We start from the raw sequence: 18,627 nt of genomic DNA, 5'->3' as shown, positions 1-18,627 counted from the left end.
CTGCGAGTGTGCTTTTGGTGCGCACGGGCCGTTGTGTTGGAGATGTGCCGGGAGTGAACGGCTGGGTTGTGGAGCAGCACCTGTTGTTAGGTTTAATGGATCTGCCAGGCAGGTTTCCCTCGTGCTGTGCCAGCTTCCACATCCGTCAGCGGGAACCCAGCAGCCCAGACAGCGCCATGCCCTCGCCAGTCACATGGTGATCACTGGTTTTCTTTGTTTCTTTGAACCATCCTGATGTGGAGGCATCTGGTGGTCGGAGCTTCCCTGATGATACTGAGTGCCTTTCACAGGCCTGCTGGCCTCGGGGGTATCGTCGTTCATGAGGCATGTGTTCAGGTCCCCCCTGCCCATTTTCTAGTGTGTTGTCTGTGTGTGTGTGTGTGTGTATGCATGTGTGTGTTTGAATTGATAGGCATTCTTTCCATAGCCCGTCACCAGAGTTAATAGGACATGTAGGATTTGAAAGCACTGGCCCCATACCCACCAAATTTAGACAAGCCAATTCCCAGCCCCTGAATAGTTGTCCTAAGGAAAATTATGTTCTCAGAATCCAAAATTTGACATTGCCAGAGACTCGGGTGTCTGAGTGAATGAGGGTAGATGGGAGAACGCCTTGGTTCCAGCTTCCCAGGCCTTTGCCTCGTCCTGATCGGGAGGAAGATCCACTAAGAGAGCGGCATCTGAGGCGGGGCTGTCTTCCTGGCAAAGCTGTTGGGGGGCGTGCCAAGGCCCTGCACACTGGTCCTCCTGAACTGAAGCTTCCCGCAGCCACGCCCGTGGCCTGGAGGAGCCCAGGGCTCCCGAGAGTGGGTTTCTCCTTTTTTGGGTGTTCGGAGCTGTGAGTGGCCTTTCTTCGCGTCACCTCTTCCTCCTGCACCTTTCGGGGGGCTCTGCTGAGGGCATGGTCTCCCCCGCGTGCGTTGGTTCCCTCCTCGGCCCTGGGCTTGGTGCCTTCGACCCTTTTTGCTTTCTTTGCTCCTGTCCTGGCCTTTTGCTTCCTAACATGTTTCTCTTGGTGTTTTTGTCTCGTGGGGCCCTCTTCCGTGTGAGAGCTGAAGTCACTGAATTTTGGATCAGCCAAGAGTATCTGTTCTTCTGAAGGACGCCAGTCTATTTCCCCTCCCTGGGCTCTCCCAGCCGAGAGGCATCTCCATAAGACCAGCCTCCAGTCCTGCTCCGGGCCACCTAGCACGGCCTCGCCATGTCTTGCTTAGTGGATCTCCTCTTTCTCGGGCCCTCTGCGAGAGCCCTAATCCCCTATGTCCCCACCTGCAGAAACCGTGCCATATTTTGGAATGTTGCTTAACTGTTTATCTTGAATTATTTGAAAGTAAGTTGTAGACATGCATGGTAACACTACCTCTAAATAAGCAACGTGCATCTCTTAAAAATAAGGGTACCCTTTTATATATGTGCAATTCTAGTATCACATTTAAGATAATACAAATTTCATAGTACCATTTCCCCATTTGTCCCCCATGTATGTTTATTTGATCTGGGATCCAGCCCAGGTTCCTGTATTGTATTTGTGATTATCGCTTTAATCTGGTAGTCGCCTGCATTCTTTTCCAGTGACACTGGCTTTCGAGAGAGACCAAGTGAGCTGTCTTGCAGAACGTCCCGTGTGCCGTGCTTATCGGTTGCTTCTTCCTGTTGTTGAACGTGTTGCTTTATCCCTGTAGTTCTTGAACACTGGGAGCGAGGGCCGAAAGCTCAGTTTGATTCTGGATCTCAGCATGAACCCTTCATTGTCAGTGCTGTGTGCTTCACAGCCCACCACCTCAGGAGGCGCGAGTGCCAGACCATCTCATTGTTACGACGCCGATTTGGTCGCTTGGTTAAGATGCCCACCCCTAGGTTTTTCCTGTAGAAAGAGAGTTTTTCCCTTTGAACTGACTGAAGAATTCCTTGGGCCATTTTTTTTCTTCGTGGAAATATCTGGTCCCCAGCAACCTCCCACCTCTTGTAACAGCCTGGGCCGAGCTTTGCTTGCGTCAGTTATTTAATTGGTGTTTTTGAAATGGTAGTTTGTCTAATTCTATCATTTGGTCTGCTCTGCCTTTATTAGCTCACATTCTTTGTTAAAAAAGAACTTTCCCTACTGACGGGATGAACTACAGATACGTGCTCCAAAAAGATATGTGTGCCAAAAAGACAAAGGTTTAATTCTTTCCCTTTAATTGCCGGTTTTCAGAGTGAGAAGTCGGTGGAATAGTTAGCCCAGTAGTGGCGATCCCAGCGTTAGGTATCTGGCTGTTTTCCTTTGTCTTTGGAGTGTGGCTGTGGCCTCCTGCATCTTCATCGATGCGCCGGATTGCACTCATTATTATTCCAGGAGCCCTTCCGGCCTTTCACCTACTCTGATTGGCCTTTGAGCGCCTCCTGCTTTCTGGAGCATTGCCGGTTCCAGGCTTATCTTGTGTTCTCCCTGCCGCCAGCCGGGGCCCATTTCTCTGTGGAGCTTGGTCCGTCTGAATGGACATGACGTTTCGGAGATCAGGATATGGGGTGCTGGCCGGACGTGGTAGCTCACGCCTGTAATCCCAGCACTTTGGGAGGCTGAGGCGGGTGGATCACAAGGTCAGGAGATCAAGACCATCCTGGCTAACACGGTGAAACCCCGTCTCTACTAAAAATACAAAAAAATTAGCTGGGCGTTTTGGTGGGCGCCTGTAGTCCCAGCTACTTGGGAGGCTGAGACAGGAGAATGGCGTGAACCCTGGAGGCAGAGTTTGCAGTGAGCCGGGATCGCACCACTGCACTCCAGCCTGCGCAATAGAGCGACACTCCGTCTCAAAAAAAAAAAAAAAAGAAAAAGGATATGAGGTGCTTTGATTCTGAGTCTTCTTGCTTCAAAGCCTTTTGCCGGGAAGAGCTGGGGGAATGTTAAAACGTGAGTTCATGTTGATCTTCCTAAGTCAGATTTAGAATTTTTCTCATAAATTTCCTTATATTATTTGTATCTCTCTTACACGGAAAATCATGGTTTCTCATCATGTATTTACTTATTTATTTTGCCTAACAACGTATAGAATGCATTTTCCCAATGACACTGCTGATGTGAACTGTTGACTTAATGTCAACAGTGCGCGTCCTGCTGAAGTCAGGTTCTTCACAGTTCCTTTTGGGCTCTGTCCCACCAAGGGTGTAGAATTGGTTTAGTGTGACCAAAAGCCCTGGAAATAATTCTTATCTCCAGTTTGATATTCAGTATGATTCATTTGTTTTAATTTGTTTTCAATTTTATGTTTGCTTTCCTTTTTGATTTAAATTTTTTGGAATATTTACATGGTTGAAAGTTGAACACCATAGTCCAGTGTGTGCTCAGGGCTCCTGCTTCCCTTATCCCCGCAGGCTCCACCCCCTGCCCAGCCCCCTAACGGTAACCAGACTTTTCGTTTCTGGCTGATCCTTCCAGTGTTTTTATTGATTTGTTTTTTCAAAAATAAGCAAACATTTACATTTTATTTTCCCTGTTTTCTAATTCAGTGATAACGTACCAAATACACTCTTCTGCTCCCTGCTTTTTTCAGTTAACGTCATAGCCCAAGTTTGGCTGCACAGACATCACCTGTGCCCGTTTCTACGGTAGCTGCGTCATGCTCTGTGGGCTGCACAGATGTCAGCTGTGCTCGTTTCTACGGTAGCTGCGTCATGCTCTGTGGGGTGGTTGTGCTGCTGTTTACTCAGCACAACCACCCTAATAGACATTTGCATCATTTCCAGTATTTCACTGTCTTAGCAGTTAGTTCTTTCTGGTTCTGGAAAGGGGATTATGGAATCATAGGCTTCATTGGTATTGACAGACACTGCCCCACACCTTGTGCCGGGTGCCGCCGCCTGGGGCTCCACTGGCAATCCCCGGGGCTGCTGGTTTCCTCTTGCTCACTGTCACGATGGGGCATTAACGGCTGGTAGCTTTACAGTCCCATAGATGTGAAGTCCATCTTATTGCAGTTTTTTTGTTTTGTTTTGTTTGAAATGAAGTCTTACTCTGTTGCCCAAGCTGGAGTGCAGTGGCGCAATCTTGGTACACTGCAACCTCCACCTCCTGGGTTCAAGTGACTCTCCTGCCGCAGCCTCCTGAGTAGCTGGGATTACAGCATAAGCCACCATGCCCAGCTAATTTTTGTATTTTTAGTAGAGACGAGGTTTCGCTATGTTGGCCAGGCTGGTCTTGAACTTCTGACCTCGTGATCCGCCCACCTTGGCCTCCCAAAGTGCTGGGATTGCAGGTGTGAGCCACCACGCCTGGCCCTTAGTGCAGTTTTAATTTGCGTTTCTTTTATGATGAGTCAAGTTGAGTATCTTTTGTATTTGTCTTTATCTCCAAACTTCTATTCATATCTTTTCCCATTATTCTATCATGTTTTTAGTCTATTTCGTCTTCTGTTCTGGGGAGCTCTTATTAGGGAGAAGAACCTTCGTGATACAGTAATAATTGCAAATGTGTTTTCCTACTTTTCATTTGTCTTTTTACTTTGCTTATGGTGGGCTTTGCTATATAAAAGGGTTTTTTTAAATGTAGTCGAATGTATCAGTCTTTTCTTGCTTCTGAATTATTGAGTCATAGACAGAAAGGCTTTCTCCTCTCCCGCTTTACAGAGCGATTTAGGCTCATGTTCTTGGACTTGCAGGTTTTGTTTATGTTTAGACATAAACACAAAAATAAAGTGGTAACTTTTTTTTCAGAAATTTTATTTTTTTATTTTTTTGTCTCCCATGTCTATCCTGCAGACCCCATGCCTGTTGATAAAACCTGTCTGTTTTCTGGTGACTGGAGAGCCACCATCATCATGGACCAACATTCTTCATGCATTTGGGGTTATTTCTGTATTTTCTAATTTGTTCCATTAGACTTGGCCCAAACTGTTTTCTGTTAAGGGCCAGCTAGTAAATATTTTAGGCTTCCTGGGCCGCTTGTGTTGTCTGTCACATTTTCTTCTTTTTGTTTACAACTCATTAAAAACATAAAAACGATTTCTTATCTCTGTGCTGAGCTTGGCCTCGGTCTGCGGTTTGCGTCCTCTGCACTAGGCTGTGTCTGTGGTCACTGGGACTGTGCCTTCAGTCAGAGCCTCTTTCATTGCCTGAATTTCTAGCAAGCTGAGCTCTCACCACATTGATCTTCCTTGCAGGGTTTTCCTGGGTATTCTTGCTTATTTAGTTTTCCATAAGGACTTTTTAGGGATCCTTGTGGGCATTCCATCACATGGGGAGAATTTACACCCAAGAGCTAGGAGATGATGGTCCCAGAGAAGACTGCCTTTCCATCTGTTCATTTCCACTGTGCGTCTTTCTGAAGAGTTTTAAAGTTTATGTCATATGGGTTTTGCTATTGTTTTGTTTTCTATTTGATTAAATTTTGTGTTTATCTTTACTGTCCTCTCATTTCTCCTTGATTTTTGGTATACTTTGCTATTTCCCTTTTTTTTTTTTTTTGAGCTGCTTAGTTCATTTATCTTAATTCTTTGTTTGTATGGATATACAGGATTCAAGGCTATGAATTTTCCTGTGATTACTGCCTTATGATTGTTGATACTAATAAGTAGTGTTTTCATTATTATTACGGTTTCCAGAAAATCTTTTTCAATTGTGTTTGCCCTTTGACAGAAAGTTATTTATTTGCAAATTTGTTTCTTAAAAAATTTTACCTTTTTTTGTTGTTTTTTTTTCTTTTTTGAGACTGGGTCTTGCTCCGTAGCCCAGGCTGGAGTGCAGTGGTGCGATCTCAGCTCACTGCAACCTCCATCTCCTGTATTCAAGCGATGGGCCTCAGCCTCATGAGTAGCTGGGACTACAGGCATACACCACTATGCCTAGGTGACTTTTGTGTGTTTTGTAGAGGTGGGGTTTCGCCATGTTGCCCAGGCTAGTGTATTAATTTCTAGTTTATTGCATTATGTTCAGAGAATATTATTTGTATTATTTCTACTTTATGGAGCGTAGTTTTTTGTGGCCTAATATATAGTTAGTTTATATTAATGTTCCAAATACACTTGAAAAGTTGTTTTCTCTGTCACTGGGGTGCTGTGTTAAGATGAATCCCTGCACCCCGCATCCCTGCCACCGTGGGAGTTGGCTACTCTGGTCTTCTAGATGGTTACTCATTCGTCATTGCCTGGATCTGCCTTTGAATGGAGAGTGGTTAGTTTCTACCATTACTATGTTTTCTGTTTCCTCAACCCCAGAAGCAGTGAGGATTCTATCCAGGCTGGGGCGCGGTGTTTGTGATGGGGGTGCAGGAGGTGGGCTTGGGGAGGACAGGGCCACTGCCCCGGTAGTCTTCTTAGTTCAGTTGGAGGCCGGCTTCCTTTACTTGTGAGTGGGATGGAAATGACATAGGGTGGACTGTGGGGAGCTTAGACCTCAGGGTTGGCCACGGAGGAGCCTCTTGTCCCAGCTAGACAGGGAGGGGAAAGGTCTGAGGCTGCGGTGGGGAGAGTTGGGAGGCTGGTCAGAGGAGCCCAGACCAGGATGGCCCCTTGCCTAGCATGCGCCGCCCCCTGCCGCCCACTCCAAGAGCTCTCAGCATGCTGTCAGCTCTGGGATCAGTGTCTCTGTCCTTGAGACCCTGAGCTCCTTAAGGGTGGGGCCCTGCTTGTCCAGTTCTCCCAGCACTACCCTGTGCAGGGCCTCCCGCATGGAGGGGGCGCAGTCATTTATTTGCTGAGTGAATGAATTAATGGTGGCATTGAAAGGACCTGGCAGTACTGGGGTATAGTGGTGATGGAGCGGGGGCCGGCCCAGCAGGACGTTGGAAGGAGCTCCCCGGGAGACAAAACAGAGGGTCCCGTTGGGTCAAGTGCCTAGAGCTCTAGGAGGATCTGTGGCATGGGAGAGGCTGAGGTAGGGTTGCAGCGTACCCAGGGTATCACTGGGGAGTTGGCCTGCAAAGGCGTGGCCAGTATGGAGGGAGGGCTTGGGCAACTCCTTCCTCTGCAGCCCAGGTCAGTGCAGGTCATGCCCTGAGCCAGGCTTTGGTGCTCATGGGTCTTTGTTCCAGGGCCTGCTGCCCCTGCAAGAAGTGCCACTAGGCTCCCATCTGTGCATGGGTCTGCCCTGATCTCTCACTAGATGCCACAGTCCAGGATAGGTGGGGCCAGGGCAGGGGTGGGGGCCGTGTGGCTGATCATCTCTGAGGTGCCACACTGGGGACATGCCTGCCCTTGGGTGATGTTAATCACCATCTCCTCCTTGGTCTTCGTCCAGATTCCTTGCTTGCCTTTCTGCCCCAAGATGCCCCCGTGAGCTCCTGCTGTGGCCAGTGCCGGGCCTAAGCAGTGGGTCTTTGCTCCACCTCCTTGGGGCCCACCCTGGGCCCTACACTTTTCACTCCCCCTCAGTCCCCTGTCCTGACACATTGTGCTCACTCCTTGTCCTTTGGTCTTGAGAAATGCAGATGGGATGTGGTCTGTGGTCATCCTGTGGGGCTTGAGGTGGCTGGAGCCTGGGTGGAGAGGACCTGTGGCCAAGTTTCAGCCTGGCTTGGGGCCTGGCACTGGAGGTACTGAGTAAACATTCATTCCTTCCTCTGCTCATTGGGGGCTTTGGGAATGTTGTCGCCATTATTGATAGAAAGAGAGATAATGTTGTTTTGAAATTCTTCCCAGCATTGCTGTTCCTCGAACTTTAACTAAAGATGGTTCCAATGGCATTTTTGTCAATTTAGAATTAATGATAATGCCACTTCAAGAAGATGAAGGCAGGGGCCGCAGTCCAGTTCCCATCTCTTAGCCTGATGACCAGGACATACCCCACAGGAGGAGCCCGGGATACCCATGGGGCAGGTGCAGTCCTGCTTTAGGGCCAGGAGAGGGGCTGCTGGCTGTCTCACACATTATTTCTAAGCCTGATGTCGGTTTGAGCTCTGCCTGTGTGTGTGAACATGCCAGTTTTGACAGCAGATGTAGACTACATTTTTTCTTAAATTCTGCCTGCCCAGAATAATAAACTCCCCAGCCAGCCTCATAAGGACATTTGTTCCCATCCATCATAGGCTATTACAAGGACTTGGTGAAACCATAAATCTTATTTTGGGAGGAGTTGATTGTTTCTATGGGAAAGAAATGTAGTTCTTCTGAACATGACTCTTCATTCTGTTAATTTGGATATTTTATGATGTTTTTGATTAATGTGTCTATTAACTGTAGCTATGACAGAAGCAGAAATTAGTAATCATGACCAGAGCCGAAATCTCTTCCAAGTGTAAAGATGATGAATGACTCCAATTACTTTTGCCCTCGTTTGGGGCCTCTTTGACAGGGTCTCCTGGCTTCCAACTGAGGTACATGGTGGGCCCTGGGTTCCTGAAGCCAGGTGAGCGGCGCTGCTTCACCCACTACCTCGCCGTGCAGACCCTGCAGATCGACGTCTGGGACGGAGACTCCCTGCTGCTCATCGGATCTGCCGCCGTCCAGATGAAGGTAGTGGCTCTCCTGAAGGACAGGCACAGTGGGAGCTGCGTCCCTCACGGGACAAGTCACACTTCCAGCGTCTGTCTGCTTGGAAGGAGTGGGCGCTGTCCTGTGCAGGACTTGGTTGGCCTTCTTTGTTCACTAATTACCCCCCCCCCCCCCCCCCCCCCCCCCCCCCCCCCCCCCCCCCCCCCCCCCCCCCCCCCCCCCCCCCCCCCCCCCCCCCAAATAGTGCTGCATTCTCTGTTTCTTGAAAGGAAAAGATTTTTCACTGTCTGAATTCTATAATGCTAGTTGTTTGCTCAGGAAGCTCTTAAGATCAAACTTAGTTATCTATTTCTCCTGCAAACTGACCTACCAGGCAGTGTCACTTCATCTCCTTCCATGTGGTAAATGTGGTGAGGGCAGGTACATCCAAGGTGGGTTGAGGATGAATAAATGGATACGCGAATGACTGGGGCATGCAGGGTGACCTGATTCCTAAGGTCAGTGACATGTGTCATGCTTTTCTCATTCTAATGAAAATTAGGATCTCTTTTACTAATTGTGGTTTTCCATTCTCCTTGTATACTAAAACCTTAATCCATGGATTCTTTCACTCGTCCTCCCTGGGATTCTTCCCAAGGCTTCTCCGTTGTATGAAGGGGACCCCATAGCAACTCTTGGGCCAAGGCCTGGGGCCAGTTTCACACACTTCCATGGTGTCCTGAGACTTCTCCTCTCAGGCCATGGGGCGGAGCTGGGAGAGGATGTGGCATCATTTTTGCAGGCCCTGAGTCTCTGAGATTTCCCCACTTTTCTTGAGTGCCACAGAGCTGCTTTCCCCCTGGATTCCTGACACGGCTGAACCCCCGGGGTTTCCTGTCTTATAGCCTCATCCTCTCCAGCAGTTGCTGACCCCTGAGAAGCGCGACTCCTCTGCTGCTTCAGCCGCACTGCGCTCTCGGGGTGGGGGGATGTGGGCGTCTGGGAGTTTTTCCAGCTGCTCTTCTCTGGTCTGCTCTTGGCTCGCTGTGTCTGACCGACTGATCCAGGCTCCATCCCCTCCCTGTGACTTCTAGAGGAGATTGATGCCCCCCAGGGTGGTGGGCGGTGCACAGAACGTTCAGGGCGGGGTCTGCAGGTGGCAGGGACTCCGCAGGGCTTGGCTGCTCTTCTCATGCCTCACCCTGGGCCTCTATACCTATCAGGGTCATGGCATGGGCCCCGCAGGGTCATCGTGGCCCTTGCTTGTCTGTCTCCCATGCTGGCTTTGATGTCCCCAAGGCAGGACTGGGTGTTGACACCGCAGCATCTCTAGCACAGGCCTCAACCCCAGCAGGCGCTGCATGGTGGAGAGGAGTGAAGGAGGCAGGCGGTGTGGGAGGTAGAGCCGGGCCCCGCTGGGCACGTGTGGGGCGGCAGTGGCTCCCCCGTCATGCCCAGCCGAACCTTGTACCCCCTCTTTGCTGTCCCATATGGAGACGGAAGCCATTTGATCTCCTCCTACACGAAGAGCCCCTTAAACAACTGCCATCACACTTGTTGACATAGACGAATCAATTACATATAAAGCTTCACTTTTCTAAAATAGAATCTTGTAGCTTTAAAACTTAGGTAGAAAACATGAAAACTGAGATGATCAGAGAGAATCCTCTTGACTCCAGCTCCCGGGAGAGTTAGGATGCTCTGGTTAGCCTTTGGTGGACTTACTTTCCGCAGGCGGGGCCAGCTTTCATCTTGTTTGAGCTTTTCCTGTTGCGGGTCGCTGCGGTGGCTTTTCCTTCTGCTAATCACTGCTGTGGACTTCTTGAAGTTCAATTTTACCCCCGTCTTTAGCTGATTTCCTGGGGATACTGGCCGTAACACGTTGCTACGGTGATGAGAAGAGTTTCCGCCAGGGACAGACAGCTCCTGTGCTGCCTTCAGTGTGACCCCCAGCCCAGCCCTGGGGCAGTTCTGTTTTTATCCTTGTTTCTGGTGGAGAAAACAGAGGCCCAGGATCACGCTGGTGATAATCAGGACGGAGTCTCAGCCTCATTCTGTCTCTGGAGCTTGTGCTCTTTACCATCCTCTTCTCCCCAGTGACACGTTCCCGGAAGTAGAATTCTGATGGCGCCAACATGAGGGCTGCAGGCGTGCAGAGCCAGATGTGGGTTTGGCCCAAAGGCTCAGCCCGGCCTGCACTTCCTGAAGACAGAGGGCACTGCGTCCCATGCCCTTGGCTTCACAGGGTGTCAGCCTTTAAACCAGTCGCCATTGGCCATTTCGATAATGATTTGGGAGGAAAATGGTGCCTTGATTCTGTTTGCATTTCCTTGCCTCCTGGAGAGGCCGACATGGTTTCTTATATTTGTTGGCTGTTCTCCAAAGGAGACTTCTCATATCTTCTCAGTCTCCCAGTGACTGAGTTTCCGGAATCATCGATGTCTATGCAGTGATCGTATGCAGTGTAGACGAATGTGGCAAAGCGAGCAGGGTCTGTGGCGACCAGAAGCCCCCAGACCCACAAGGGAAGGGTCAGGTCTGGCGTCTCACTCCCAGAGACAGGCACTTTTGTCGCTGTAGAAATTGGAGAATTACAAATTCCGGAACCTCATCTGCTCCCACACTGCTGCTTATGTGAGAGGAAGCACCAGAGCAGAGAGGGCACACGGGGAAGAGTGTCCCAGCCACGCCTGGGGTGCAGCTGTGAGGCCGTTGTCATCCCCCACGCGCCTCACAGCATTGGTGTTCAGGCAGAGTACTGAGCCGTCGAATCTGATCAGCAGAGGAGCCCATGGTCAGGAAAGTCCTGCTGAGGCACTGCTGGGTCTGAGGCTTCCTGCTCCCACCCTGCCCCGAGCAACCTTGGCCTGGCATGCAGATCCGGGCCAAACCCCAGCCCAGGGCTCCCGGTGGGCCCCTCATGCCCCACGGCCCCTCCCTGGGCCCCACAGGCCCCTACCCAGCCATGCTTCCTGGCCCAGGGAGATGGGGGAGGCATCATACCCTGTACCCTGTGCCCTTGGCCTGCCTGCCTCCCCGGCCTTCTCTGCCTTCCCTGCCCTCTCTGTGCATGGCCTGTCTTCCTCCTGGAGTCTGGTTCAGGTTTCCGTCCTGGATTCCTCGCTGTCCCAGACACGCTTGGCTCAGAGTCCTTTGTGTTGCTTGGCTGCCCTCTTTCCTGCTCTTGGTTCCTGTGGAGGGGAGGGTCCTCCAGGGCAGCTGCCAGACCCGCTTATGCCTTCACAGGGCCCAGTGGTGTTTATTCAGTGGGTAAATCTAGTTATACTTTACTTAAGACTTTGTGAAAAAGACCCCAGTAATAAGGACTCTTGCTTTAAGACGCTGGCCCCTGGCTCGCCGCCCCCTCACCCCCCAGTGTGTTGCAGGGTCTTGTCCTGCTGTGCACACTCCCTCCCGTCCACAGCGGCTTTTCCTGGTGGGTTTCCAGTCCTCGGGGCCGGCTCCAGCCTCTGAGCGCGCTTTTCTCCTCTGCAGCATCTCCTCCGCCAAGGCCGGCCAGCTGTGCAGGCCTCCCATGAGCTTGAGGTTGTGGCAACCGAATATGAGCAGGACACCATGGTGGTGAGTGGAGACGTGCTGGGGTTTGGCCGCGTCAAGCCCATCGGTGTCCACTCGGTGGTGAAGGGCCGGCTGCACCTGACCTTGGCCAACGTGGGTAAGAGTCCCCAGCCTTGTACCGTTTCTCCAGTGGCTGCCCAACCCCTCTGGTAGAGTGTGGGCTCCCTCGGACAGGGGCCACATCATGGGCTTCACGGGCCCAGGAAGAAACCGGCAGAATTCTCACCAGCTTGGCCATGGAGCCTGTGTCCTTGGCTGCTGAGTCTGTCCTGGAACCAGTTGTTTGCATTCTGAATTTCTCATCGGGGTTAGAGGTCATCAGTCATCGGGCTCTCCTGCATTTTGTTGTTTGGTGCCATCCCTGGAGGATCTCCAGGACAGTCCTCAAATACAGTGATCGGGTTCCGGGATAGACTTCCCTGTGTCTCATGATGGAGTACAGACAAGGGAAGTGTTCCTAACTTCCCTGCAGCCCAGGAGGAGGAGAATGGAGAGGCGCACTTCTTCTCGGCCCAGCACCATGACTTGATAGAAAATGGTGCCCCACGATTGCTCGTTAGAGGGACTGAGCAAAGCCCTGGACTTCACTCCATGTCCAGGACTATGGCGGGTGGGACACGTGGGTTGGGTGGCTCAGGAAGGTCCCACCTGAGACGTTCCAGGGGCTTTGACTGAGGCCTCTGCTGGGACAGGGGCTGCTGATGGGACGTCGAGGGACACAAGGCTGGGTGCCTGCCTGTGTGCACCTCAGGGCAGAGGACCAATGTGGGACCCTGTAGGGCCAGTGACAAGCTCACTGAACCTCCCGAGGGTCCTCTGGAACGTTTGGGATTTTTCAAGGCAGAATTGAAAGCACAACAAAACTAAGCTGTGTGGTGTTTCCGAAGCTGTGTCTGTCTGCATGAGATTCAGACTTCTCTGCTATTTTATTAGGGAATTTTCCACTCCTCAGAACCCAGCCTGATTGTAAACCCCAGAGCCCCATGGGCCACATCCACCCGGCACTGGCAGCACACAGGCTGGGGGGGCCGGCGGAGGGGCTCAAGTGCACAGCCGTTGAGTTGGCTCGGAGGCTCTGCCTGCCTGTTTATGAATGTAGATCCGAGGTGGCCTGGAAAATAGACAATATGGACACAGCAAAACTCAATTAGGTTCCGGAGAAATAAATGAGCCACATGTGAGCAGGAGGCGTTATTCAAAGGCCCGCGTGCAACTAAGGGAGCTGCAAGGCGTGTTCTTGTCCGAGACCGCGCGGGTTGTTTTTACATTTAATTCTCCAGCTCACAAATGTGCAGTGACTCCAGGTTTTAAAATCTTATCTTCAGAAGAAAGATTGCCTCCATTATATGTTATCTCCAATTGTCATTTTCATACTTTGCCTGCAAGAGAGAGATAAGCTCATGGGAAGGGAAGGCTGAGATAGCCAGCCCGGGAGCCTCCAGTGCCCACGGGAGAGGGAGAGGTCTTAACAAAGGACAGATGCCACCCGCAGCGCTCTGCGCATCCGTGCAGCGAGCCTGGCTCTCCTCCGTCAATTCTGCATTTTTTGGGGAAAAAAAGTGTTATGGCTTTTCTTTCTTCATAAAACTGGCCATTCTGTGGTACAGTAGGCCTCTCTCTGCCAGCAGCGTGGGTGCCGGCCGTGGAAGCCTGCAGGGTGACTGAGCGGGATGGAGCCTGAGCCTCGGCCTCAGCCTGGGTTCTGCTCTGGGCCGGCTGCATTCACAGTGCGTGTTCCTGTCTGAGGCCGTGCAAGGAAGCCTGTGCCGTGGCTGGGGACATGGGCGTCTGCCAGCTGGACCCAGGGCCCTGGGACTCTGATGACGGGGAGAGGACTGCCCTCGTGCTTGGTGGCTGCTCCACGCAGGCCTGCTGACTTCCTTGGCAGCCTCTTTCGCACTGTCTTTCGGTCAGCTTTTGTCGTCCAGGGACTGCAAGCACCAGATTGCTTTCTTTGATCCCAGTGATCTTAGCTGTGGAGTAGGACAGGGGTTCGGCTGGGAGCTTGGGTGTTACTTGTGTTCTGTGGCCCTTCCTGGGGGAGGCCGGCATCTGCAGAGATGGCCTCACAGGCCAAGCATCTGTGTTCTCATGGGATATCCTAGGAGAACTGGGTGGTGATGGACTCTGACAGACGACCAGGCTGTGGGGTCACACGGTTGGCAGTGGTGGGCTTTGCTCCAGCTGCAGGGCTGCATCAGGAGCCCGGTATGTTTGCAGGGAATTCCTGCCCCTGTAGCAGATGTGTTGGTGCAGGCGTAACCTGTCTCATGGAAAGGGAAGAAAGCCTGCACTAATCTAACACCCAAGTTGTGCCCTGATGAAATGCAGTGCCTTTGCCGCTTGTACCCTTCTTGAGTGAGCGTGCAAGTGTAAATTCAGCTTACCTGCTTTATTTTCCCATGTGCTCTAAGTATAAATATAGTAAGAGGAAATGCTCATGAAGCCCAGCAGGGTTCCGTGTCCTGCTGGTCCCACCCGCTGCAGCCATTGTCATCATTAGGTGTCCTGCGAGCCTGAGCTCCAAGAATGCTGATCGCCTGCCCTGGGAGCTGTCTGGACCCAGCTCGGCCTTGTAACACTTTCCTTGATCTCTTAGTACTTCTCGGGGTGGTGCATAGTTCAGGCTTAAAATAGCCCAGTGCCCTCTCCAGTCAGATGTGAGTGGACCAGAGGCCTTCTCGTCTGCCATTCAGGGAACCACTCGCTAGCAGATGAAGGTGGTCGAGAAAGCTGTGGAGCCTTCTGGGCTGCCCCTGGTGTGGGCAGCCCACCGTGCAGCCCACAGTGAACAGAGGTGCTGGGAGGCCCCTCCCTCTTGGAGGAGGTCCTCAGGATGTGACAGAGAGCTTGCCAGGACTGCCAGCCCATGAGCTGCTGCCCCTGCCATGAATTCTCGTGGGAAGACACACACATGCAGCGAGAAGCCAGGACAACGCTGAGCTCATGAGTGGGAAACTGAGGCTTTGGGGCCGGTGGCACTTTCTCCCCGTCATGTGGAGGGCAGCGTGGCCCAGAGCGTGGGCATCAGTGGCACTTTCTCCCCGTCATGTGGAGGGTAGCGTGGCCCGGAGCGTGGACATCAGTGGCACTTTCTCCCTGTCACGTGGAGGGCAGCGTGGCCCGGAGCGTGGACATCAGTGGCACTTTCTCCCCGTCATGTGGAGGGCAGCATGGCCTGGAGCGTGAACATCAGTGCCGGTGCCCCCACCTCTGGCCCTGGCACAGGCAGGCTGGGCTGGTTCAGGCTGCTGTCCTTTCCCCGCCCCAGCCTGCTTGTCTGCCGTTTTCCCACATGAATCTGGGAGGTCTTTGAGGACCCTGATCGTGGCTTCTTTGTGTTGGTGTTTGCCCTTGAACCTGGTGCCGTGGTGCAGAGATTGATGAAAGCGTTGATAAGAAGCCTGAGCGCCCTTCTTATCTGGAGCCCTGTTCTCCTTGGGCTTCAGGAGATACAGCCTATGGGGCATGGACATCTATTCATGTGAAGGAGCGTTGATCTGGGTTTCTTTCTTGGGGACGGGGATCTTGATCCTGTGACCACGAGTTTTAGGGCCAAAAACGGATTCCTGGCAGGCGAGAGGAGGGTGTTTGGGCAGAGGCTCTGCAGCCTCCACCGGGAGGGGATGGGCTTTAACTTGAGGGGAAGCTGGAGACCCCTGCAAAGCTTGTGGGAGCAGAGGTGGCCATGGCAGGCTAGCACAGGAGGGAGGGTCTAAGAGCAACAGGGAGAAGACCGAAATAGCCCTTGTTCTAGGTACTTGTTCTCAGGAAGCCGGCTTGGAGTGAGGACTGAGTGGACGCTGTAGGTGCTGGGAGTCGGTTGGTAGCCCAAAGGTGGAAGCACAGTGCAGGGCCTGCAGGGGAAGTGGAGGCTGCATCTTTGTGGGGATGTAGCAGGGACCTGGGCCAAGGGGGAGGTCAGCACGGCTGTCCTGCTGCACAGCACGGTGCTGACGTTGGGGTCAAGGAGAAAGAACAGGAGGCAGGGGATGTCAGCTACTGGGACATCGCAAGGAATGAAATTCTCCTGGAAAGAGATGGCTCGGTAAGTGCGCCACTGGCCTTTCTGGTTGCCAGCTGTGGCGTGGGAGGAGGCAGTCAGCCTTCCCATCCTTCTGGTGACGGCTGTGAGCGTGGCCATCAGAACCTGGCCTTGAGAGCCGAATTCTCAGCACAGGTGAGCAGGCAGCTTGACCCCACGTTTGCTGCCCAGTGAGCTTTCAAGCTGCCTCCAGGGACGGCGCTGAGCCAGGGAATTCTGCATTTGTGCTCGTGCACAGATGGGAGGAGGCGGCCAACGCGCCAGTGCCTTTGCCACAGTTGCTTTCGGAGCTTCAGTTTTGAAAGAACTTACGAAGACTGAAGCAGGGACAGATGACCAAGAACAGCTCCAGCCTGCAGGAGGTGGCAGAAAGGCCAGCCCGGCTTGGACTGAGATCCAGAGAGAGAACTCAAGATGACCAAAGGAACTTAAGAATTGGGAGAATGTGAGTTCTTTGAGGGCCGCAGGGACTGTTTGCTGCTGTGTCGCCAGCTTTCCATCCATCTGTGAAGTGAAACTCTTCTAGAAGTTTTCTAGAGATTGACTCCAGGCTGTCTGTGATTGCTAAATCTAACCTCTTTCCACCACCACATCGGGGCCTTTGCCCTCAACAGCCCTTTTTGGGGGCCGGTCTGCTGTCCCACCAATGTGTTTGGTGTCACCATCTGAGATTCAGTATCTGGCTTTTGGATCCTTTCCAGAATCCAGGTGCTGTTCGCTGGGGTGTGGAGGGGCTGGACTCGGGTAGAGCAGCTCGGAGACCTGCCTGGCTCCCTTGGGAGGATGGGCGCTCCCTTTCCAGCCTCAGCTCAGAACCATTCTAGAGAGACACCTCCGTCAGCTCCAGTTTTGTCACCGGGAGAACCTGGGTTGGATGGAGGATGTGGCACCTCTGCAGGCGCCTGCGCATGGGCATGCTCCCAGCACTGGGCTTGTCCTTGGAAACAGCAGCTCCTGATGGGCAAGAGGGGAGGGAACCTGACGCAGCAGGTGGATCTGCCAAGGCTGAGGAGGGACCTGGCCAGTGTGGAAGCCCCTCCCTCCCCTGGGGCTGAGGGTGGGCAGAAGCGAAGGGATGCAGAGAGGCAGGCAGTCCGGAGAAGGGGTTCCCGCTTTTAACAGCTCCCAGGAAAATGGTGAGGACATCCCAGGCCCGAGGACACTCAACACTGCCTCGTCGGAATTAAGGAGATTGATGACACAAGCATTTTGCACACACCCTGGGTGCTTCATTTTGGGACACACCTTCGTTGGCGGTGCTCTGCCTCACCCCTTGGGGAGGTAAAGGCCACACTGAGGTTGTGGGTCCCATCCTCGCAGGAGAGTGTACCGTGGGCAAGCACGGCTTTCCCTAGGATACTCAGGTTTGCAAGTTCGCAGGGCACCACACCCACCAGCCACAAGACACGCTTGTCCTGAGGCCACACTGCTTGCTCGCCAAAGGCTTCTGTTACGAACACAGCTCTGGTGAAGGCTCCAGTTTGTGGGGACTCTTTCACCCTGGGTGTGTGTGGAGTCAGACATTTGCACGGGTAAATGTACTCTCCTTGAACAATGTGGCCATCAAGAGGCCGAGGTTACAGTTTGTGAGGCAGCCCACCTTGCGACCCAGAGATCCAGAAGTAAGAATCCATGTGCAGTGAACTGTGAGTGCCACACGCTTTCATTCATCACCAGGAAACAGAGGCTGTTGCTGACACGGCAGAAGAATGAAGACCCAGCAGAAAGTTCACAGCAGAACGAGCTCCCACCTCTCTCTCAATTGCAAAACATTGAAAACAGAGGCGGTGGGGCCTTAGCATGCCAGGGTGTAGATGGGCCATTTGAAAGCCAGAACTGCTTATGTGGTGGGTTGATCTGTTTCATCAGATTCTCATTTGGGGTTAGTGGCTTATGTTGGGATGTTTTTCATTTAGGTCACCTGTGTGAACAGAAAGTGAGAGGTTGTAGCACATTGCCACCATCCAGATCTCGGGTCATCTCAAATGATGGAGCCAGCCGCTTCTCTGGAGGCAGCCTCCTCACAAGTGGAAGCTCAAGGCGTGAGTTGACACTGTTGGGCCCATGTGCGGGTGGGTCATGAGTGGTGGCTGAGAGGTGGAAGACTGTGTGTATGTGTGTTTGTGTGTGTGTGCATGTGCACCATTCGTGGTGCTGACAATGCCCCTCTGCATCTAGGATGGCATTGTGCTGTCCACGTGCAGGTGGGTCGTGAGTGGCATGTGAGAGGTGGAAGGCTGCATCTGTGTGTGTGTGTGTGTGTATGCGTGCGTGTGCGCGCCTGTGCATATGCACCATTCATGATGCTCTTAACGCCCCTCTGCGTCTAGGGCAGGACTGTACTGCCCATGTGCAGCTTGGTGCCCTGGCTGGATGCCCCTGTGGACCTGCAGGCCCCACCGAGCCACCACATTGATCACACCCTGGTGCTCTAGGCTGGGCTCTGCAGGCGACTGTGCTGTTTGAAGTGGGAACCCTGCCAGGGGCATTTGTGTCTGGTTGGCTGCTCATCTGCAAGGGAAGGAGAAATGGAGAGAAGGTCAGGATGAACCTAGACTGATTTTCAAAACAAGCTGAGGTCCCCCATGTTGTGAACAGAAGAGAGAAGCCAATTATGGA

General features: G+C 52.5%; 1 protein-coding gene across 10 annotated transcripts in view; it reads left to right on the top strand.

The window, feature by feature from the left end:
* The window catches only part of NPHP4 (nephrocystin 4), a 136,527-nt gene that overhangs the window by 101,592 nt on the left and 16,308 nt on the right, over positions 1-18,627 (top strand). For all 10 annotated transcript variants that reach the window (XM_050806846.1, XM_050806904.1, XM_050806979.1 and 7 more), the window contains 3 exons: positions 8,266-8,426; positions 11,880-12,060; positions 17,925-18,050. In XM_050806846.1, coding sequence (XP_050662803.1) covers positions 8,266-8,426; positions 11,880-12,060; positions 17,925-18,050 — 468 coding nt within the window. The remainder of the gene's footprint in view (positions 1-8,265; positions 8,427-11,879; positions 12,061-17,924; positions 18,051-18,627) is intronic.

This window comes from Macaca thibetana, chromosome 1, assembly GCF_024542745.1.
Source record: "Macaca thibetana thibetana isolate TM-01 chromosome 1, ASM2454274v1, whole genome shotgun sequence".
In the NCBI taxonomy this organism is placed as follows: Eukaryota; Metazoa; Chordata; class Mammalia; order Primates; family Cercopithecidae; genus Macaca; species Macaca thibetana.
Note: the sequence above shows the minus strand (reverse complement) of the source record. Positions and strands in the feature narration are given on the sequence as shown.